Source organism: Cyclopterus lumpus, chromosome 8 (assembly GCF_009769545.1).
Source record: "Cyclopterus lumpus isolate fCycLum1 chromosome 8, fCycLum1.pri, whole genome shotgun sequence".
In the NCBI taxonomy this organism is placed as follows: domain Eukaryota; kingdom Metazoa; phylum Chordata; class Actinopteri; order Perciformes; family Cyclopteridae; genus Cyclopterus; species Cyclopterus lumpus.
Genome location: NC_046973.1, coordinates 18,867,638 through 18,887,063, shown reverse-complemented (window position 1 = coordinate 18,887,063; position 19,426 = coordinate 18,867,638). Strand labels below are relative to the sequence as shown.

At 44.9% G+C, this 19,426-nt stretch overlaps 1 protein-coding gene across 1 annotated transcript in view; it reads left to right on the top strand.

Moving 5' to 3' along the window:
• The window catches only part of LOC117735010 (protein sidekick-2-like), a 34,300-nt gene extending 18,948 nt beyond the window's left edge, over positions 1–15,352 (top strand). The window contains exons 23-44 of the mRNA XM_034539396.1: positions 296–446; positions 1,547–1,784; positions 1,880–1,995; positions 2,126–2,315; positions 2,492–2,590; positions 2,744–2,938; positions 3,185–3,386; positions 3,503–3,606; positions 3,920–3,990; positions 4,083–4,218; positions 4,352–4,408; positions 4,623–4,724; positions 4,847–4,962; positions 5,069–5,255; positions 6,666–6,803; positions 7,446–7,607; positions 7,730–7,855; positions 7,940–8,104; positions 8,183–8,323; positions 9,463–9,607; positions 11,978–12,107; positions 13,403–15,352. Coding sequence (XP_034395287.1) covers positions 296–446; positions 1,547–1,784; positions 1,880–1,995; positions 2,126–2,315; positions 2,492–2,590; positions 2,744–2,938; positions 3,185–3,386; positions 3,503–3,606; positions 3,920–3,990; positions 4,083–4,218; positions 4,352–4,408; positions 4,623–4,724; positions 4,847–4,962; positions 5,069–5,255; positions 6,666–6,803; positions 7,446–7,607; positions 7,730–7,855; positions 7,940–8,104; positions 8,183–8,323; positions 9,463–9,607; positions 11,978–12,107; positions 13,403–13,807 — 3,376 coding nt within the window. The 3' untranslated portion in view covers positions 13,808–15,352. The remainder of the gene's footprint in view (positions 1–295; positions 447–1,546; positions 1,785–1,879; positions 1,996–2,125; positions 2,316–2,491; positions 2,591–2,743; positions 2,939–3,184; positions 3,387–3,502; positions 3,607–3,919; positions 3,991–4,082; positions 4,219–4,351; positions 4,409–4,622; positions 4,725–4,846; positions 4,963–5,068; positions 5,256–6,665; positions 6,804–7,445; positions 7,608–7,729; positions 7,856–7,939; positions 8,105–8,182; positions 8,324–9,462; positions 9,608–11,977; positions 12,108–13,402) is intronic.
• Positions 15,353–19,426: the final 4,074 nt, after the last annotated feature.

The following is a 19,426-nucleotide window of genomic DNA, read 5'->3' as shown; positions in this document are numbered from 1 at the left end:
AGGTGCTGTATGTGAAATAAAGGCACCATCACTTTGCAACATTTTAAAAATGTTGAAAAATCAGCTAAAATACAGTTGTCACTGATCCAGAATAACATTGGGATTATTTTCTTTATTTCTCTACTCATAAGTAGATCTTCTCTGCTACTATGACCTAGTTTCCTATCATTGAAATTCTATCCAATCTAATGTCGTATAATCTAATGTAATCCTGTCCAATATTACCAGCATGTCTTGACTAAACACCCATCTCTAGATGATGTATATACCATCAGCTGGTTTATTTTGACCCCAGGTTCAGAATGCGTCAGGTAAACATCGTGGGCACCAGTCCTCCAAGTCAGCCCTCTAGGAAGATCGAGACCCTGCAGGCCCCTCCAGATATCTCCCCCGCCAATGTTACCCTGCGCACAGCCAGTGAGACCAGCCTGTGGCTTCGCTGGGTGGTAAGTTGTTTTTTTGTGTGTCCTCCTCATTGGTAGAAAATCATGTTAGTAGTAAATTGGCAACAAAAAAAAAATATTGTATACAACATTGATAAGTTTGTCAAATCAGATTCAGCCAAACGTTTTAATGTTTTACGTTAAATTCTGTCTTTCTCTCTGACAGTTGGCTTCAGCTCAACTGACTCACACGCGTCTCTCTTTTCACAAAGATTTAGAATTTACCGCATTGGGGTTTTGTGTACTTTTCCTTTTACTTGTTCATTAAATACCTCTCCCTCCTCCTATGAATTGGTTCTCGTGCGCTGCACACACTCCTTGATTACCGCCGCGTGCTTCCTGCGTCAGCACTTGGCCAATATATTGTTTGCTACATCTGTCCATTATCATCACTGTGCCAGTCCCCGAGCTCGTCCGGGCAGCGAGAGACAAAGGCGAGAGACGGCTGCCGCTCCTGCAGGATTATAGAGAGTGCATGTCATCTGGATTCAACTACGCAGTCAGCTGTCTGATATGACTCCTCAAATGTGTGAACCAAGCTTGACGGTTGCTCCACGTTTCAAAAAATGTGTGTGGAATTGAAGTGAAACTTTATCATGGCCACATGTATTTCAGTAACACGACATCAATACTTTGTGTATCTTGTATTTATTAGGCAGCTGCATTCGCTGTTGCTTAATCATCATGATATACTACGTATTAAACAGGACGGTCGAGTGGCTGAGTGACACTAAGAGTGTTTGCAAACACCCAGAAAAACACACTTTAGCACAACCGTTAATTTCAATATTAATAAATCACTCAAACCTCCACCTGTGCCTTCCAAGAGCTAAATGGCCTGCTACATATTAGGATTATATTATTATTGATTGAAGAGATAAATGTGCAATTCTTTGTGTTGCCACATTTTATTAAAACCACTTAGTATTAAGTGCTGGGAGGTCTTATCTTCTCTTCCCATATTAACGCCTCGTAGCTGTTGTGTAGTCATCGTGAAGTACAGCTTCTACTGGCTTATTGTTTCATTATGCACTCAGTTATGATGACATATTGATTTTTTGCTTGAACTCGGGGGAATATAAACTAAAAACAAATCCTCTCAGCCTCTTCCAGAGTGGGAGTACAACGGGAATCCAGATCTCGTTGGCTACCGGGTCCAATACTCTAAAGCCGGATCTAAAGGGGGCGTCCTCTCCCACGTCATCATGGACCGACTGGAGAGGGAGTTCACTATCGAGGACCTGGAGGAGTGGACGGAATATGTGGTCAGAGTTCAGGCCATCAACGGTATCGGCTCTGGGCCTTGGAGCCAGCCGGTCCACGGCCGGACCAGGGAGTCTGGTGAGGAAAGAAATACTGTATGCGCGCGTACACATGCCAACCACATCCATGCAGCTGACGTGTGCTGAGCTCCATCCTTTTATGCCTTACTGCAGTACCCTCCAGCGGCCCCGGCAACGTGTCGGCTTTCGCCACCACCTCCAGCAGCATCCTGGTGCGATGGGGGGAGGTCGCAGAGACCGACCGCAATGGACTCATCCTCGGGTACAAGGTCAGCAGTCTCTCAATGATCTCTATTTCAGAATAACTAATATTGTCATTTTTTTGTTGTTGCAATATTAGAACAAAAGCCTAAAAAAAAAAAAACTCCTCGTCCTCCAACTATATAACATTCCCGTCAGGTTGTGTATAAGGAGAAGGACTCAGACACAGCTCCCAACTTCTGGGAGGTGGAAGGCAACACCACCCACACTGTCCAGCTGAGCGGTCTGGGCAAGTACGTCCTGTATGAGATCCAGGTCCTAGCCTTCACACGTATAGGAGACGGAAGGAGCAGCACGCCATCCATTTTGGAGAGGACCCTGGATGACGGTAAAGACATCTTACCCACTTGTGTCATCATCTTGTTATCTTTGCAATTGTTTAAAAGGTATTTTTCCAGCAAGTGATTGAATGAATGTTCTGCACCTTGTATAAATAAACAAGCTATCAAAAGTACATTTTTACTTTGCCTGATTTGCCATTTATATACATTTTGTTTATGGTAGTACCGGGCCCTCCAGTCGGCATCCTCTTCCCAGAAGTCAGAACCTCCTCGGTCAGGCTCATCTGGCAACCTCCCGCGCAGCCCAATGGCATTATCCTTGGTGGGTTTTCCATCTGTAACCTTTGGGTATTAGTGTTTTGCTTTTGTGCTGGTCCTAAAAAAATTTAAAAGAAACTCAAATATTGTTTGATTTTGTACTGCGGACAAATTGTTCTCCTGTGACTTCTTATTGATATGAGGTTTTCCTTTTTAGCCTATCAGATCACGTACAGAAGAAACTCTTCCAACAGCAACGGCGCCACCGTCGACGTGCTGAGTCCCAGCGCGCGGCAGTACACCGCATCGGGGCTGAAACCAGAAATGGTTTACGTGTACCGCCTCACCGCTCAGACCCGAAAGGGTTGGGGCGAGGCCGCCGAGGCTTTGGTGGTGACCACGGAAAAGAGAGGTGAAATACCGCATTTAAATTATGCACCTCTAAATATGACGTTTGAGATGGACTATGAATAGACTGTGTGTGTGTGTGTGTGTGTGTGTGTGTGTGTGTGTGTGTGTGTGTGTGTGTGTGTGTGTGTGTGTGTGTGTGTGTGTGTGTGTGTGTGTGTGTGTGTGTGTGTGTGTGTGTGTGTGTGTGTGTGTGTGTGTGTGTGTGTGTGTGTGTGTGTGTGTGTGTGTGTGCGCGCGCGCCCTTCAGCCCGACCCCAACCGACGAGCCGTCCCGTAGTGCCTCAAGAGGAAGTTCAGGCTCGCAGAGTGCTGTTGTCATGGGAACCAGGCAGCGACGGCCTCTCCCCAGTTCGCTACTACACAGTCCAGTACAGAGAGCTGCCGGACAGCGACTGGACTGTCCACTCTGCGTCCGTCAGCCACGAGACACAATCCTACATCGTCGATCGGTAAATCCCCCCCCCCCCCCCCCCCCCCACCCCCACCTGCCCGAAGCGTCAGCAAATAGGAATTGAGGAGGGCAGAGTACGCTGTACATGACGCACGTCTCTTTGTCTCTCCGAAGGTTGAAGCCTTTCACTTCATACCAGTTCCGCGTAAAAGCCACGAATGACATTGGAGACAGTGAATACAGCCAGGAGAGCGAGGCCATCACGACACTGCAGGACGGTAAGAACGTGCGACTCCGCAGTCGCAGTCGGCATCCCGTCGATTTGTTTTTCGTTCAGTTGTACGAGAACCACTTTTGTAATCGGCTGAACATGCCTGCACATCGATGTTTTGACTTTGGATTTTCACAGCGAATGCTTTTGCGTCAACAGTGCGCTTGTTTACTCTCAAGCTGTTCTCCAGCAGACTGTTTGAATTAAATATATATATATATATATATATATATATATATATATATATATATATATATATCACTCTGCTCTGCTGTGTTGGTTTGCTTACGCCAACATTACATTTGTTGTATGTTCTCTAGCCCCAGACAAAGCCCCAACAATCCTGTCTGTTACACCTCACACCACCACATCGGTACTGGTCCGTTGGCAGGTACGCTGTCGCATTGTGCTCCGTGAACGTTGGGATGGATTCATGTTTTTCGTGAAGTGTTGGGCATTAAGCAAACCCATTCTCTTGTGTAGCCTCCATCTGAGGATCACATCAATGGAGTCCTGTTGGGGTTCAGGGTCCGGTACCGGGAGTTACACTACGACCGGCTACGCAGCTTCACTGTGCGCACAGTTAACAGTCCCTCTTCCAACTGGGCCGATCTCACTGGTGAGTTTGCTTCTTCTTTATTTATTTATTTTTTTAATGTACTTACTTCTACATCCGTGTACGTCAGCTACTAAAGCCACTCTTTCCCTACCCTTGTTTTCCCAACCCTGCCCATCCTCCATCCAAACTCCAGCTCCTTACAGCGTCAGGAACTTGAGTGAATCCTCGCTCACCCAATATGAACTGGATAGTAAGTCTCATATCCCCCGTATGGCTCTCTTCTGTCACTCTCTATCTGTTTGCATGTCATCCGTTCCGTGCAAGTATGCCAATCTGTATAATAATTTACAGCATCCAACCCTTCCACTCATATCCCATATCCGAGCAACTTAATTTTTTTTTTTGCGGGGTCTTTTATCTTAACCGTTCAACTATAATGCCGCTTTTGGGTTCTCTCCTCGCAGATTTGAGTAAACACAAACGCTACGAGATCCGTCTCAGCGTGTATAACGCTGTGGGGGAGGGACCCAGCAGCGCACCACAGGAAGTGTTTGTTGGTGAGGCGGGTACGTTTCATCTCTCCCCGTGCAGCATGTGTGCTACTTCCCTTTCAACTTTACTTCTTGAATGTTAAAGTCAGTCATGTGGAACATTTATATCAAAAAGTGATTGCTCTGCTCCATTCTAGTCCCGACGTCCCCTCCCCAAAACGTGGTGGTCCAGTCCTCAACGGCCACACAGCTGGATGTCACATGGGAGCCCCCTCCTTTGGAGGCTCAGAATGGGGACATACAGGGTTACAAGGTATCAAAATGTCTTCTTTTTTTCCCGTTTTACTGCAAATCAGCCAAACTTGCATCATGCCCTTCTTATTTCTATATTTACATGTATTCTTTTACTCCGTGTGCAGATCTATTTCTGGGAGTTTCAGCTCCAGAATGAGACGGAGCGCCTGCGTACTTTGTTCCTGCCGGAGCTCGGGGTGAAGCTTAAAAACCTGACGGGCTACACCACCTACATGATTAGTGTGGCAGCCTTCAACGCTGCCGGGGATGGGCCCCGCTCCCTGCCCACCAGAGGGCGCACTCAGCAAGCAGGTGAGCGGGGCTAAATCCCAGATGTGTTTGAGGAGATTAAAGTGATTGTTCAAAAGAAACTGGGCATTTATTCTGCCAACACCATCTAGCAATTCACAGTTGTGTCTTTCCTCTTTTTGTCTCCCTCTGTCGTCTGCACAAGGATACTAATTTAAACAAAAAATAATAATAATTCTATGGCGCTCAAGTGCTTGTGTGGAGTAGTATCTCAAAAGTTGGCTTTCTCTTCAGGATAGATGATGAGTACTTTTAGTTTTGAGTCGCTGTCGCTGCAAACTGGAACTGCAGCGTGGCAGCTTTAAGACAAGTAATGTAAGACTCACCGCTCCTATTCAGCAGGAAATAGAACATTTTCACTAAAGAGTTTAGTTTGGTCCTGTGAGATACAGCAGAAAAGGGATCCGAGTGTTCTTGGCCCCTTCATCCAGGACAAGCCACGAGGGTGGCGGAGGAGCAATGAATACAGAGTATGTGGTGGGGGGCACGTGTAGATTAGTTTTTTTTTTTTTTGGCTGCAACTGCACAAAAGACGTCTGTGTTTACGAGCTAGCAAGTCCCTCCTCTGCGGTTTCAGCACAAAAATGGTTTACAGTATAAATTACTTGTGTCTTTTCCGCCCCCTTGAAGGCTGTGACATTGGCGAGGGGTACAAAGTGCTGAGAACCTACCAAAAAAAAAGAAAAACAGGCAGGAATTTTGGCTCTCTGCACCGCGGGGTACTGGGAAGTGAGCCAGCACAAGCTTTTGTGAATTTTATGCAGAATTGTTGTGAAATCCCGACACTTTGCTGGATCTGGGTTGGGTCAGCAGGCAACGTTCTCACAGCTCTCGTTCAAGGTCACAGCAGGATTTTGCACTCGAATGTCGACTTCCTGTTAGCTTGACTCATTTGCTGAAACGGCGATAGAATCATTTTTTTTTTTTTTAGTATTGATCTGAGCTGCACAACACGGTATACCTGTTTTTACACGCGCAACACATTGTATTATTCATGCTCTGGGAAAGAACAATGAACAATGAAACCTCTCATTTTTAATCTCTATTCCTGTTTGCGGTCATCTAGCATACAGGACTTTGTTTGATCTTTTCTGAATATATCAGATGGCATGCTGTAATAGTACTGCTTTCCCTGCCATAAAAAATGTATTGCGTTTGGAGCCGATGGGGAAAGTAACGGCGGTTGAAATTTTGCCAAATTGCTAAATCTATGAAAACTCACAAGAGAAACGTCAATAATGAGTGACATAAAGATTGCTTAAATTCACATTGCTTGCCGTGTTTTTATGAATATGCATTTCAAAAGTGGCGTATCCAGGCAGCTGCTGTATTTAATGTGTCGTCTGCGTATATACTGTGAAGATGATCCAACTTTCATCTCCTCTTTTTTTATCTTCTTTTACCACCAATAAGCACCGAGTGCTCCCAGATTCATCCACTTCGGTGAGTTGACCACCACTTCGGTCAATGTGTCCTGGGGGGAGCCCAAGCAGGCCAACGGCATCATCGAGGGCTACCGCCTGGTCTACGAGCCCTGCACTCCGGTCGATGGTGAGAGACGGTGTCTGGAGCCCAATAAATCTGCCATGCCTTGACATCCTCAGACTGGGATTTACAGCCTCTTGCCTAGTTACCATATTCTTTTTTAACTCATGCTGCGTTTAAGCTCATGCTTTAATCTGTTCCAGGTGAGTGTAGGCCCCGCAGTAACGTATATGGCATAGCTGATAAAAAAAATACGTTGGATTTCTCTGGTGAGAACAGCTTCCTCTCTCACTGAGAGAAACATGGCTAATAGCTGGCTAAATGTGGCTGCCTGGACCAGATTGTCAAGTAATTGGGAGCAGAGGTGGAATGCTGAGCCGAGGCGGCTGTGGTCCCTCGGCTATCCGCTAATGGACCCAGAGCAAAGCCGAACAGAGCAGCTAAGACAGGGAATATCAATTGGTATATTACAAAAAGATCCCAGTGTCTCTATCTGGATATCTACAGGGCTCGCTGGATAATAGACTTTTTGCTGTTCTATATGCAAAGATATGCATGTGTCTGATCTCTGTCTGTGTAGTCTTGTAACTCGTCTGTGTGACTTTGTGTTTCTGTTCATACGCAAAAAGCTTTGCTGTTTGTCGCTTGTAGAAAGCAGCATCTAGAGTCTTAGTGTTTCCTGTACAGACTCCTCTCCTCGCACTCCAGGTGTCAGTAAGATAGTGACAGTAGATGTGAAGGGCAGCGCCCCCCTGTGGATGAAGATCAAAGACCTGGCGGATGGCGTCACCTATAACTATCGCATCCGGGCCAAAACCCTCACATATGGTCCCGAGGTAGAGGCCAACATTACTACTGGGCCCGGAGAAGGTGGGCATCTCTGACTCTGTGACGCGTTGCTGCTTTTGTTCTGATATTCTTACCAATAATAACGTCTTTTAGAATCAGGGAGGGCCACCGTTATAACTATCCACCGTTTCCGTCCTCCCAAGGAGCGCCAGGCCCTCCTGGAGAACCCTTTATTTCTCGGTACGGCACGGCCCTCACATTGCATTGGACCAGCGGTGATCAAGGCCGTGCACCCATCACGCGATACGTCATTGAGGCCAGACCCTCAGGTGAGCTTCATACACAAACAGTCTTTGGCTTCCTATGCCTCAGCTAGTATTTCCTATTTAGATATGTTCTCATCCTGCCTGTAGATGAAGGATTGTGGGATATCCTTATCAAAGATATTCCTAAAGAAGTGACATCCTACACACTTAACCTGGACATGCTGCGAGAAGCGGTCACCTATGACTTTCGAGTAATTGCAGTCAACGACTATGGCTATGGATCACCCAGCGCCCCCTCCCCATCTATATCAGGTACTTTCGTCTGGAAAAATAATGCAACGTTTTGTTTTTTTGTTTCTTTTATTAATGTCTATTATTCGTTGTCTTCAGCCCAGAAAGTGTCTCCGTTCTATGAGGAGTGGTGGTTCCTGGTGGTGATCGCCCTGGTGGGCCTCATCTTCATCCTCCTCCTCGTTTTCATCCTCATCATCCGAGGCCAGAGTAAAAAATACACCAAGAAGACGGATTCAGGTAGGAAAACACGCTAATGTCTCGGTTTCTCTTTGTAATCCTGCAACTTAGGTTATTGACTGGAATTTGTCTTCCTCTTCGGACAGCTCTGCTGAGAATTGCATGTTAACGATTGGCACATCCAAAAAGTGTAGTTTAGAAAATGGGATTGTGAAGGCTCACACAATTAGACAAATTACCGTGGCTTTCTTTACATTGTTCGGGCTGACGGGGGAAAGATGAACGTACGAGGCTACCGGCGATACAGCTGACATAGGCAGGTGAATAAACATTATTGTTCATGTTTAACTGCAGCGAGGATCAATACTGGGATAAATGGCTTGGCAGTGGTTTAATGCTCAGATCATTAGTCAGACGGAGAGTAATTATATAACGACGGCTCTCCCACCACTGTATCAAGAAGCCAATTTTCAGGATTGTGAATTATCCGAAGTGACATTTCTGCTCCTGGAAACTCTTAATCAGAGTTCCAACCCCCCAAAAACACGAGTTAATCAATGTTAGTGGAGCTAATACTTCACATAATGGTTGGCACGTTATCACAGTGAGGGGCATCTGGGGGTAATCTTTGAAAAGTGGACTAGTCACCCAGTACTGGAGATGGGCGGAGTGGTGGGACTGGAAGGAGAGCCATTTAGAGGGAGAAGTGAAGGCGTCAGCTCAAGCCTTTCCAAAGCCTCTTGTCATTGACTTTTTAGCTTAGTCAGCATTTAGCAAGGTGCCAGGGTTACCAGGGTCAGTAAATAGGGCTCGGTGAGACCAGTTGAGACAAGGGCTGTGTTTGTGAGGGGCCACAGAGAGGGCTTCTTGGCCCCTTTCGTCCCCTCCCCAATGTGCTCAGCCATGAAGCTGATTTGTTGAATTGTTTGTCTAGAGGCCATGACTGAGCGACGTCAGAAACAATTTGTACTTCTTTTTTTTTATTTCGTACACGCAATTAAAAGATTTGATCAATTCAAGTTTTTCCTGTTCAGAAAAAAAAAAAATCTAGTTATATATATATATATATATGCCAGTTGAAGCCTTTTTACCTGAGTGTCATTGTGTTGTGTTTGACTAGATCTAGATTTGACTGAAGATCACAAATCACTCATTTCATTCCACAACCCACACAGTGTCGTCCTCATACCCCTGTCCAGGCAACCACTCCAACTGCACGGCTCTGCCTCTGACCCACGGGGAGATGGTGCGCCTGGACGAGGGCCGCTTCCCAGCCCTGGAGCTCAACAACCGGCGCCTCTCTGTGAAGAACTCCTTTTGCCGCAAGAACGGCATCTACACACGGTCAGTCGCTAACTCTCCTGCAACGGTGCTTGTGTTACAGACGGCAATAAACAACCCGTGTTGCCCCTCTTCGAGGAGCTCAGCTGCCCATTTGAGCCTGCTTCCGCTCCCCTCGTTGATATTCGTGTGTTTTGTGCAAAAGCAACAATTTATATGAGGGGGCGGCACAATACCGGCAAATTAGCATTCGTGAGCTTCTGCATTGCCCTTTGTCTGTCCGTCACCGCTTTAGACAACAAGGGTGCTTATGGGTCAGAGCCGTCCATTTTCTCTTGGTCTCCAGCCCAGAGTTTCTCTCTCCAGTGCAGTGCCGTGAGAGCCGTCTCAACATAGAGTACACCGCCGTTGGTATGGGAACATGTCCTCCCCCCCCCCCCCCCCACCCCCCCCCCCCCCCCCCCCCAGCCAGCAGGACTTTGACAGGCCGGCTCTTTGGTCATGTTTAGGTAAACATTAGATAAGAGGAATTTACACAATCTCTGGAGCACAAGCAGCGAAGGGAATGTCCCGCGTAAGGACACGGGTCACAAACGATCGGTGATAGGGTGGCCGGTCATGCGGTTGTGTGTTTGGGGGATGGGAGACCACGAGTCTGCTTCTTGTCACAGCAACAACGAAAAGTTGTTGTCTTTTGCACATTACGGTGGAATGTGCTAGAAGGGGGAGCGGAATATGCGCTGTTTTCTCCTTGACCAAAGAGGCCCGAGAAGGGGATCAAAGGGTCTTGACTTGCTCCGTCTCTTTTGAAGAGATCCAATCTGGTACTGTACTCCCTGCTAATGATCTGTGGACTGAGGAAGAAGAGTGGGAGGGCTCCCTGTGGGATATTTGAAGGGGTGAGGGAAAGAGGGATGAAAAAGACTGATAAGGCTTCCTAAATAATTCAAAGCTCGCTGGCAGCAATTTTGGAGATGGATGGGTAGCGGGATCCATCGTCCCTCCCCTACGCTCACGTTGCCCCATCCTTTTAGTGTCTGACTCGACCGCGTCTGAATTCTAAGTAGGTGGTTGTTGTTGTTTTGTCACAGTCCGCCTCCTCACGTCATCCTCTTTAACCCGGAGGAGACGTCTCTTTGTCGCGTCAACCCTTTCATGGTCGTCGTCGTGTTCCGTCTCCTAAGCTTCCTGTTCTTTAGCATTCCCAGTGATGTTTAGCTCCCGCATATATCTTAGAAGATATACATTTTTATTTGAGAGGCCGACCAATTTTGTCCGCTTTATGCCTTAATATTACACTTGACATCACAGTGTTTTAATGGCTGTCTTTTCTGCCTCCCGACCCCCACACGCAACGTTTTTCCATCTCAGATCATTTAAACATTTACTTTCATGCCATGCCTAGTTTATAAAATTCTTTATAAAAGTCTTTTTCTAAAAAAACAACCGAGCAAACTCTTCTCTTAATGCTGTGTTAGCCTACTGAGCCCACTGATGCAGTTCAGTGATGTGAGGTCCAGTGTTTGCCCTCTGACCAATCCAATTCAATCCCAGCAGACCTTGAACACAGCAAAGTCATTACTGCAGAAGAAGAAAATAATTGTCTGCACAGATGTTTCTCTCTGCTTCACTTTGTGGACTTAATGATTGGAGATTAAAAAAAAAAGAAGCACGCAGTCTTTTACTTGACCGACGCTCATGAAAGAACTCTGGGCCACGCTTAGTTACACAGCCTTTCTGCAGGAGGTCTACATCTCTGACTGACTCAATCTGTGCTGCCGTTCAGTTCATGAAGATGCTCATATACGTTTTTCATACAGGATCCTGTTTGGTCGACGTGAACCGAACTCAAGCTGAACTTAAGTGGCAAAAGAATAAGACCGACGACCAAAATGCGTCCAGGAATGCATGAAAAAAGAAAAAAAAATACGTTCTGTGGTCGTCCGAACACAGCAGCTCATTTTAATGTTCACGATCAAAGACCGTATGCTGAGTCCGTGCATATTGATGTGCGATGTGAAGCGTCTTCATTTGTACGCCTCTGTGTCGGCGAGCGTGATTTGGGGTTGTGTGTCTGGTCTCAGGAATACTTTGAGCAAAAAAAAAAAGTCCTCTTGCACTGAAAGTTGAACAGATTAGAAGGTGACCTCACAAAGGGAATACGTGTTTGACCATAACTCAAGAACTCATGCGCTAACGTCACTCAAATGCCTAATGACCTCCTGGACAGACGTGGATGTACACTTCTCCTGAACCATTAAACTCATCAGATTGGTGACGAGGCGTTTTGTGAGCTTTAGAAATACTGATATTGATTATCAAATATTTATACAACCATTAGCTCTCTCTCTCTCTCTCTCTCTCTCTCTGTCAGCTTTGCTCTCTATCTCTCACAGACACTCTTTCTCTGTCTCATTTACTCCATCTTTCCAGGTCTCCACCAAGACCCAGTCCTGGAAGCCTGAACTACTCCGACGAGGACGTCAGCACTAAGTACAATGACCTGATCCCGGCAGAGAGCAGCAGTTTGACCGAGAAACCCTCTGAGATATCGGACTCTCAGGTAGGCACTGACCCTGGCTCGCAGCCCATGTCCACTCCAGGTCTGGAATATAAATTAACTTAATTAGACAGTACAATTAGACAGTTTGAGTCGTAACCTTTCCAAACTCTAAAAAACTTTTTACTTGTGTCTGTCTTCTTGATAACCTCCTAATTATTTATTTTTTTGGGGGGGGGGGTCATAATTACTGCTTTTCTAGATGCTAAAACTATATGTATGTCTAATTATTAAGCAGCATATTTGAATATGACGGTCAAGCAAAACATTTGCCTCAAGTGAATAACGTCAAAATTAAATATGCTCTGTTAGTCATGGCTGACATCTCTGGATCTGACTTTTAATAACGATCTCTCTTCCCACGGGAAGGAAGTACGGGGGCCAATTCGCAGGTCTCGTGTGTCTTGAAATGTCTTCACAACTCATTAATTTTCCTCAAACAGGAAATGTTGTATTAATCTTGGCTGCTGGGTCTCCGCTCAGTGTGTATGTATGTGTGTGTGTGTGTGTGTGGGAGTGGGGGAGGTCCAGTGAGGGGACAGGGAGGCTACAAGTGATGAGGGATAATAAGGCAGAGGAGCTGATCGTAGCCGTTTGTGAACATCTGTCTTCCCACACACTCGCGCCCGTTCCCCTTCGCCAATTTGACTGGTACCTGCAGTCAAAACATTGTTCTGAACACACACGCTGCTCTCGCGGGAGACACAAACTAATGCTATTCTTTTCCTTCTGCATGGCCTCCCACTGTTTACCCGTCACTTGGGCAAATGAATGGCGCGTCGAACATCTGTTAAGCTGTCGTGTCCCAACAGAGCAGGAGATGGGCAGCGAGAGAAATTTGCTTTCTTTTTTTTTCCTCTTTCTAAAACTGTTTGTGTTTCTCAGCCAGTTCCGTGTGCTGGAAGGGGCGACAGGACACACATTAGTAACTTATTATTACAGCAAAAGCAAATGAATCCTGTGAACTTTGTCTTTGTCCAATTCTAGGTCTCTCTTGTGTACACGTATCACTTCTGTGCTCCACAGAGGTATGAGCTCCGGTGTGTGAAAGATGCTCAATAGAAGTGATTATCTGCCCCCGTAGAGTTGCACACAGATTAATAGATTTCCAGTTGTCTTTCAGTAGATGTATCCGGCTGTGTTATGACCCCCTGTTTTGTGCAGTCGTAGAATTGGCCTCGATTTGATGGCGTAGCAATTTCCGTCCTGCCTGTGTAGTAAACATCCGAAAGGTATATGTCTGTTTGGTGGTCTCACATTCTCAAAGCTCTCTCTCTCTCCCCCTGATTGACTCGCAGGGCAGCGACAGCGAATACGAGATGGACCAGAGCCGGCAGAAGACCCACTCCTTCGTCAACCACTACATCAGCGACCCCACCTATTACAACTCGTGGCGGCGGCAGCAGAAGGGCGTCTCTCGTCCGCCGGCATACGGCTACTCCCAGCCCGAGCCCCTGGTGGAGCAGGAGTCACGGCAGCACCCACCACCTGTGCCCCCTCTGCCCCCCCTCGTCCCCCAGAGCGCCCCGTCCCCACAGCCCCAGTGCCAGAGCACTCTGTTCAGGTCTAAGGAAAGCCGGACTCCCACCCCTTCCCTGCTGTCCTCTGAACCCCCCAGCCAGCACAGCACCCTCTACCGCCCCCCCAGCAGCCTGGGCTGTGCCGCTCAGGCACCTACCGCGGGCTTCTCCTCTTTTGTTTGACACACAGCTCTCCTTCCAATAACAACAAGACCCTGAGGACGAGTCTTTGATTTTTTTGTTGTTCTTGGTTTGTTTGTATTTTGCTCTTTTTCTCTTTTTTTTTGTTTTTTTTGTTTCTTTTCTGTCTATTTGACAGAGTCGTTGCTCAATATTAAGCATTGCAGGCATCTTGAATAGCGTTTTCTCCTCTGTGAAGAGTGTGTGCGAATGACTGTGTGTTGCCCGTATGAACGGTTAGTCGATGTGCATTGTATTTTATGAAAAGACAATCATTTGAAAGATTTTATGCATTGCTTAAGTACATTTATTTGAAGGTACAACCATATAAACAAGGGTGTACAGAACTTACGGTTCTGAAAAAAAGAAAAAAAACTGGTTTAAAAACACTGTAATGTTGTTTAATATGAGAGCTTTACGAAAAAAACAACCACCTGAGAACCAGGTAGAGTATGGACCACGTGGCTTGCTGAGACAATGGAAAAAACAACTCTTATGGAATAATGTTTGGGGCCCTTTGGGGCAAAGGACGAACTGATAGCGAGAAACGGACTCGCCGTGGCCCTCGGCTGCATTTGACCTTCTCACTCGGCCTAAACATTGTTGGAACTGCATTATGTGTTTGCTATATGTGCTCATATTGTTTACCAGATATGTATATCAGTCAGCTTTCAAGATAAACATTTTCAGAGCATCACTAGTGACAATGTTATGAATCACATTAAAGCATCATGGCACATTTATAGTAATGTGTTGATCGTGTGCTGGTACTCATGTCGGTAGATGTACAGCCTTTTGTAATGTGCATCCATTTTCTTTTTTGTTATGACAGAATACTGAGGACCAAAAGCACAAATCTTCTTGGTTCAAATTATTATATCCCATCACAACCACATAACAATATGCTATTAATAGCTGTCAAAGAAGAACAAGAGGAACTGTCTTTAAGTGGGTTACTGCAACATAAAGAACAGTGAACCGACTGAAATATCTAATTTTCAACGCTTTTTTTAAAGGAATGTGTTTTCTTGACGAGACAAAAAAAAAAAAATAAGACCGCGTGAATCTCACGGAGAATAAAAATTAAAAATAACAACGGTGATATTATGTATTTGTTCATGAGGCTGGAGAAGAGGTCAGCCTGATGGTGTATCTATGTTTATTTAATCAACTTTATTTAATGATTGACAGCAACAGGACACAAGTATTGTACATGAAATACATCACCGAGAATCGTCATGTGAGATTATGTGTTCATAAGGCATCAGCATTGATATGATGACAATGTGTTTCATGCTCAACATGCAAACGTATGCACATGTTATGACGAGATTGTTTTCTACGAGTCTTTTTGAATATGCTGGTTCTTTACAAAAGTTGAATGGGACATTGCTGTGCTGGAGTTGGACCCATTAGTGTATAAAATTAAGACAGTCTCTCCAAATTATCATCTGTCAAATTTCCAATGTGAACATCACTGTATACATCATGAAGGAAACATTATGGACCTATTCATGGTAGCTCTCTACAATAAATTATTCTATTTTGTAATGGGTATTTTTTTCATGCCTCATATGCGCATTTTAGAATATAATACAGAATAATATAAATTGGCAAATAAGACAGGTGACTTATAATTCCGACATTTGAGCGAGAGTGGTAAAGCTTTGAAACAGTGGTACGAACCAATTAATTTAGGACATAGAAACCATATCTGACCCTGCAGACAACTATTTCACACAGACCGTCCTAAGTAGGCCTATTTGCATGGTCTGAAAGACAATGTGATTATACGTGACCCTCGACAGTAGCAAAATGACCGGATTTGCTCAAGCACAACAGAGACGTAATTGGGATGCATAAGAGCACGAGTTACAGAGAAGAATTGGAAGAAGAACCTGATCTGAGCAAGCCTGCCGTAAAGCTGAGGGAGGGTGGGAGAGTGCGCCATGGGTAATCTCCTTATTTCAGGCCGGAAAACATTGATCTGAAGCGAGGCAAAGAGGGGTGGGGGTGGGGGGGGGGGGGGACCAAAGGGATCAGGCTGGAAGGTTTTAAGGGAAAAAGTGAAAGAAAAGTCAAGGGTACAGTTAGTTTGCAATTTTTATTTACCTTTTACTTTGACAAAAAAAGAAACACACGGCAGTGTAAATGAATGACAGGTTTTATATTACACCGGAATTACGTTTCAGGTGCATTTCAATCGCCTCTCAACACGCCATTAGCGATGCTAACGGACGGCGTTATCAGCTGCAACCACCATACATGGCAGCAAGTGCTGAGCGTCGGCTGTGAGCTAACCGCAGGGGCAACGCTCACGTGCACGAACATGCACTAAAACACTTCATCCTCAGACATCTATTGAGGAGGCATTACACGGAAAGTAAATCATTAAAGGTTTTCTTTGTGTAACATTGTAATCAATAGGCAGAAATGGAATCAAATAAAATGTTTTCATTAGTGTATATTGACCTTAAACTGAGAATCAGCGTGTATTATTGGGCTTAGAAAAGGCCATTTATATCAGGGAGCAGGGTCGTCTTCCACGCAGTCCGCCATCTTGCACCGCCATGCCCAGAACGGACCATGAGAGCCATTTGCATGTTTGCATTACCTAAAGGTACCAAAACCTGGTATTAAAACGGGCCCTGGATCATTAAAGATCGAAGTATTAATGAGCTCCGACGTTACTGGTGCTTTCCATTAGTACTTTTGAATGTGTTGGTGTAGTTTAATATCACCTCCAACGACACAGGAAGCTAAGATGGAGGAGGTGAAGTACAGAATGCTCGAGATGACGGCAACTACACTCCTGTTTGTTTGTGTCACTGCAATAAAACATGAAGTAAAAATCTGACCATATATATGTTCAACAAGCATGAACATGTAATCTAATTGAATCAGCCGCTCTCGTCTAGTTCTGTAAAGGTCCTGTTTGTGCCTGCTGTCTGCAGCCTCAACTCGAGATGCACACACTGTTCCTTTAAAGTATTCCCCAACAGGAAGTCTGGAATTTCAGAGGATAAATCATATCACATCTCATGTATACTTCATAGCCCGACTTGTTTCTTCAGCTAAATAATAGCTGCGCTTTAAGAATAAAATATAACATATTCCTTTGTAATATTTTTTGAATAATTCTACTTTGTAACTCAAAATCATGATAATTTTGTACACTTAACTGTGACTATGGTTCACTCTCACTCAATTCAGTGTGAGGAGGCACACAGAGTAATCCTCTGTGCGCACACACACACACACACACACACACACACACACACACGCACGCGTGCGCACAGATGCGTCTTCACATCAGCAAATCTGTTACATTTTTTACATTTCAATTCAGTATCTCCTCATGGGACCGACTTATGCAATGTGTCCTAATTCTGACTGCGCTTGTTGGAGCGCATCAGAGCACATTTAAACGCAGCTAACTCAGCTCGACTGGTGACTGCAAAAAGAGGACAAAATCATGATGTATGATACGGGAGGAAATTGGAAATTACAGCTTTTAAAAAGTCCTCCGGTGTTATTTCACTCACAAGTCAAATATCCATCCGTATGCAGTCAATGCGGGCTTCGTCCTGACAGTCAGGGCCGTCAATAAAGTGGAGATTATGCATCATAATCCATTTTGTGCAGCTCGGCTCGCTAATAGGTTTCACCACTGCCCTCTCTGCCCTGTGCGCGTACTTGTTCAACCCATCCGGCCTGTGTGGAACTGGTATTTGTTCATAAAGCGCAGACACGTCAAACCAATATCAAAGGACTGTCTGCAACAAAGGAGAACTGCTGCGTGGCCTCACGCCGCCTGTGTCTTAGTCAAAAAGTTGCATCTTTTGCGATCTATCAGCACTTTTAAGAATAAACTAAAAAGTCAGTTGAGCAAAATTATTAGGGTTCGTATTTCTTACTTTTAATGGTTTTTATTACTTACTTTTAATAGTTTATATTACTTACGTTTAATGTGCTGTACTGTAGCTTTGCATTGTGTGTATTGTGTGTTCTCCTTACCACATATACTGTTGTATTGTGTCTTAATCCTGTACTGTTTGCTATTGTTTTATGTTTGTTATGGTCTGTCAAGGGACTACATATGCTAATTAGCTGCAGCTACAATCTGGTACAGTGCATCAAATGGTGACATTTATGTTTTAACTGTACACGGTCCCTTTTTAAACAAAGATAGAATAATAAGGAACACATCGCAAAGACAACATCCAATGGCCGACTAGCACTCACACCCTGCACCTGCAGGAGAGGACATAACTCTCCATTACTGCAATTAGCGGTCGTCATGTGATTGTCATTAGGAAACGGAAGCGTTTGCCTACCGTTTTCACACCACTCTTACTCACTTAGTTTAATACCAGATGGTGATTTCGTTGTGAAAAGACAATTGTTTTGGAGTGAGAGGATCCTTCTAAGCGTGCCACCTCGACATTGTCATTGTCATTTGCTAAAAAGGTTAAAGGGCGCAGATTTCTCTCCCCCGATGTGTTCTTTTTTAGGCTCAGCGGTGAATCCTTATTTCGCTCGCTCTGCTGTGAAACAACAAAAATCACAAGATTGACAAAGGATATGAATGATTACGTCACACAGCTTCCTCATCTGATCCTCTGGCATCACAACAGCCATTCTTAAGAGACACACAACACCAGACTGCCGGTGCTGTAAACCGTTGGCAAAGGTTTAAGGGGCACCGTGTACAATCTGGGAGAAGGTTCAACACCAAAAAAGCCAGACAACTAAAGATGTTCCTGAATGTCCAAGAGTAAGAATGGATTTTTTTTTTTTTCTTATTGAAAAACATCAAAAGCATAGTTTGCACTTGGTGAAGCAAAGGCTGAGACACCATTGCACAAACACCCTCTTCTGCTGGACCACTGAACAGAGCTGTCAAAGCTGTCGATGCAATACACAAAGCTGCAACAATAGGAGACTGTTGCAGTACTGGAAGCAGCGCATAGAACCAAGCAGACTGGATTATTGCTCTTCATGGGTCGCTGAGAAGTTTAGCTTCCTGCTGCTTATGTTCAACTTTATTGCATTAAAGAACTAAATGAGCACTGGCTGCATGAAATGGGAGTATTCACTCTGCACAGCAGGATAATGGCCAGGAGAAGAAATGTGATTGCAGGCCAGCTGAATGTAAATGCAGGTTTTTGCATTAATCGTGTTGAATCGTTAGAATTGGAAGCGCACTCTCAGATTTCACTCAGTTTGGAGAAGAGGGAGAAAGAGAGAGAGAGAGATAGATAGTCATCTTGTGGGGAAACTTCCTGTTAACACACTCATTTAATATTAATCTTAAGTGAAGTGTTTTCAGTGTGTCAGTCATTATAGAGGAGAGTGGTAAAATTTATACTTTTTGGGGCGTGGTTATACGTTGGAAAGAAAAAAAAGAAGCAAAGTTGTACAATTTGAATGCAGCTTGTTCCTGGACAAAAGGTCACACAGTCAAATGTCCATCATGAAGAATCCTGTTCTCCCATCAGCTGGTGGGACAGACCATACTGGGAATGCAGCCAAAGGCAGGAAATGACTTTTGAATGTGTGTGACGGCCACTCTGCATGCATCTCATCACATTACAGTGAGTTTCAACAGCAGCATTGGTA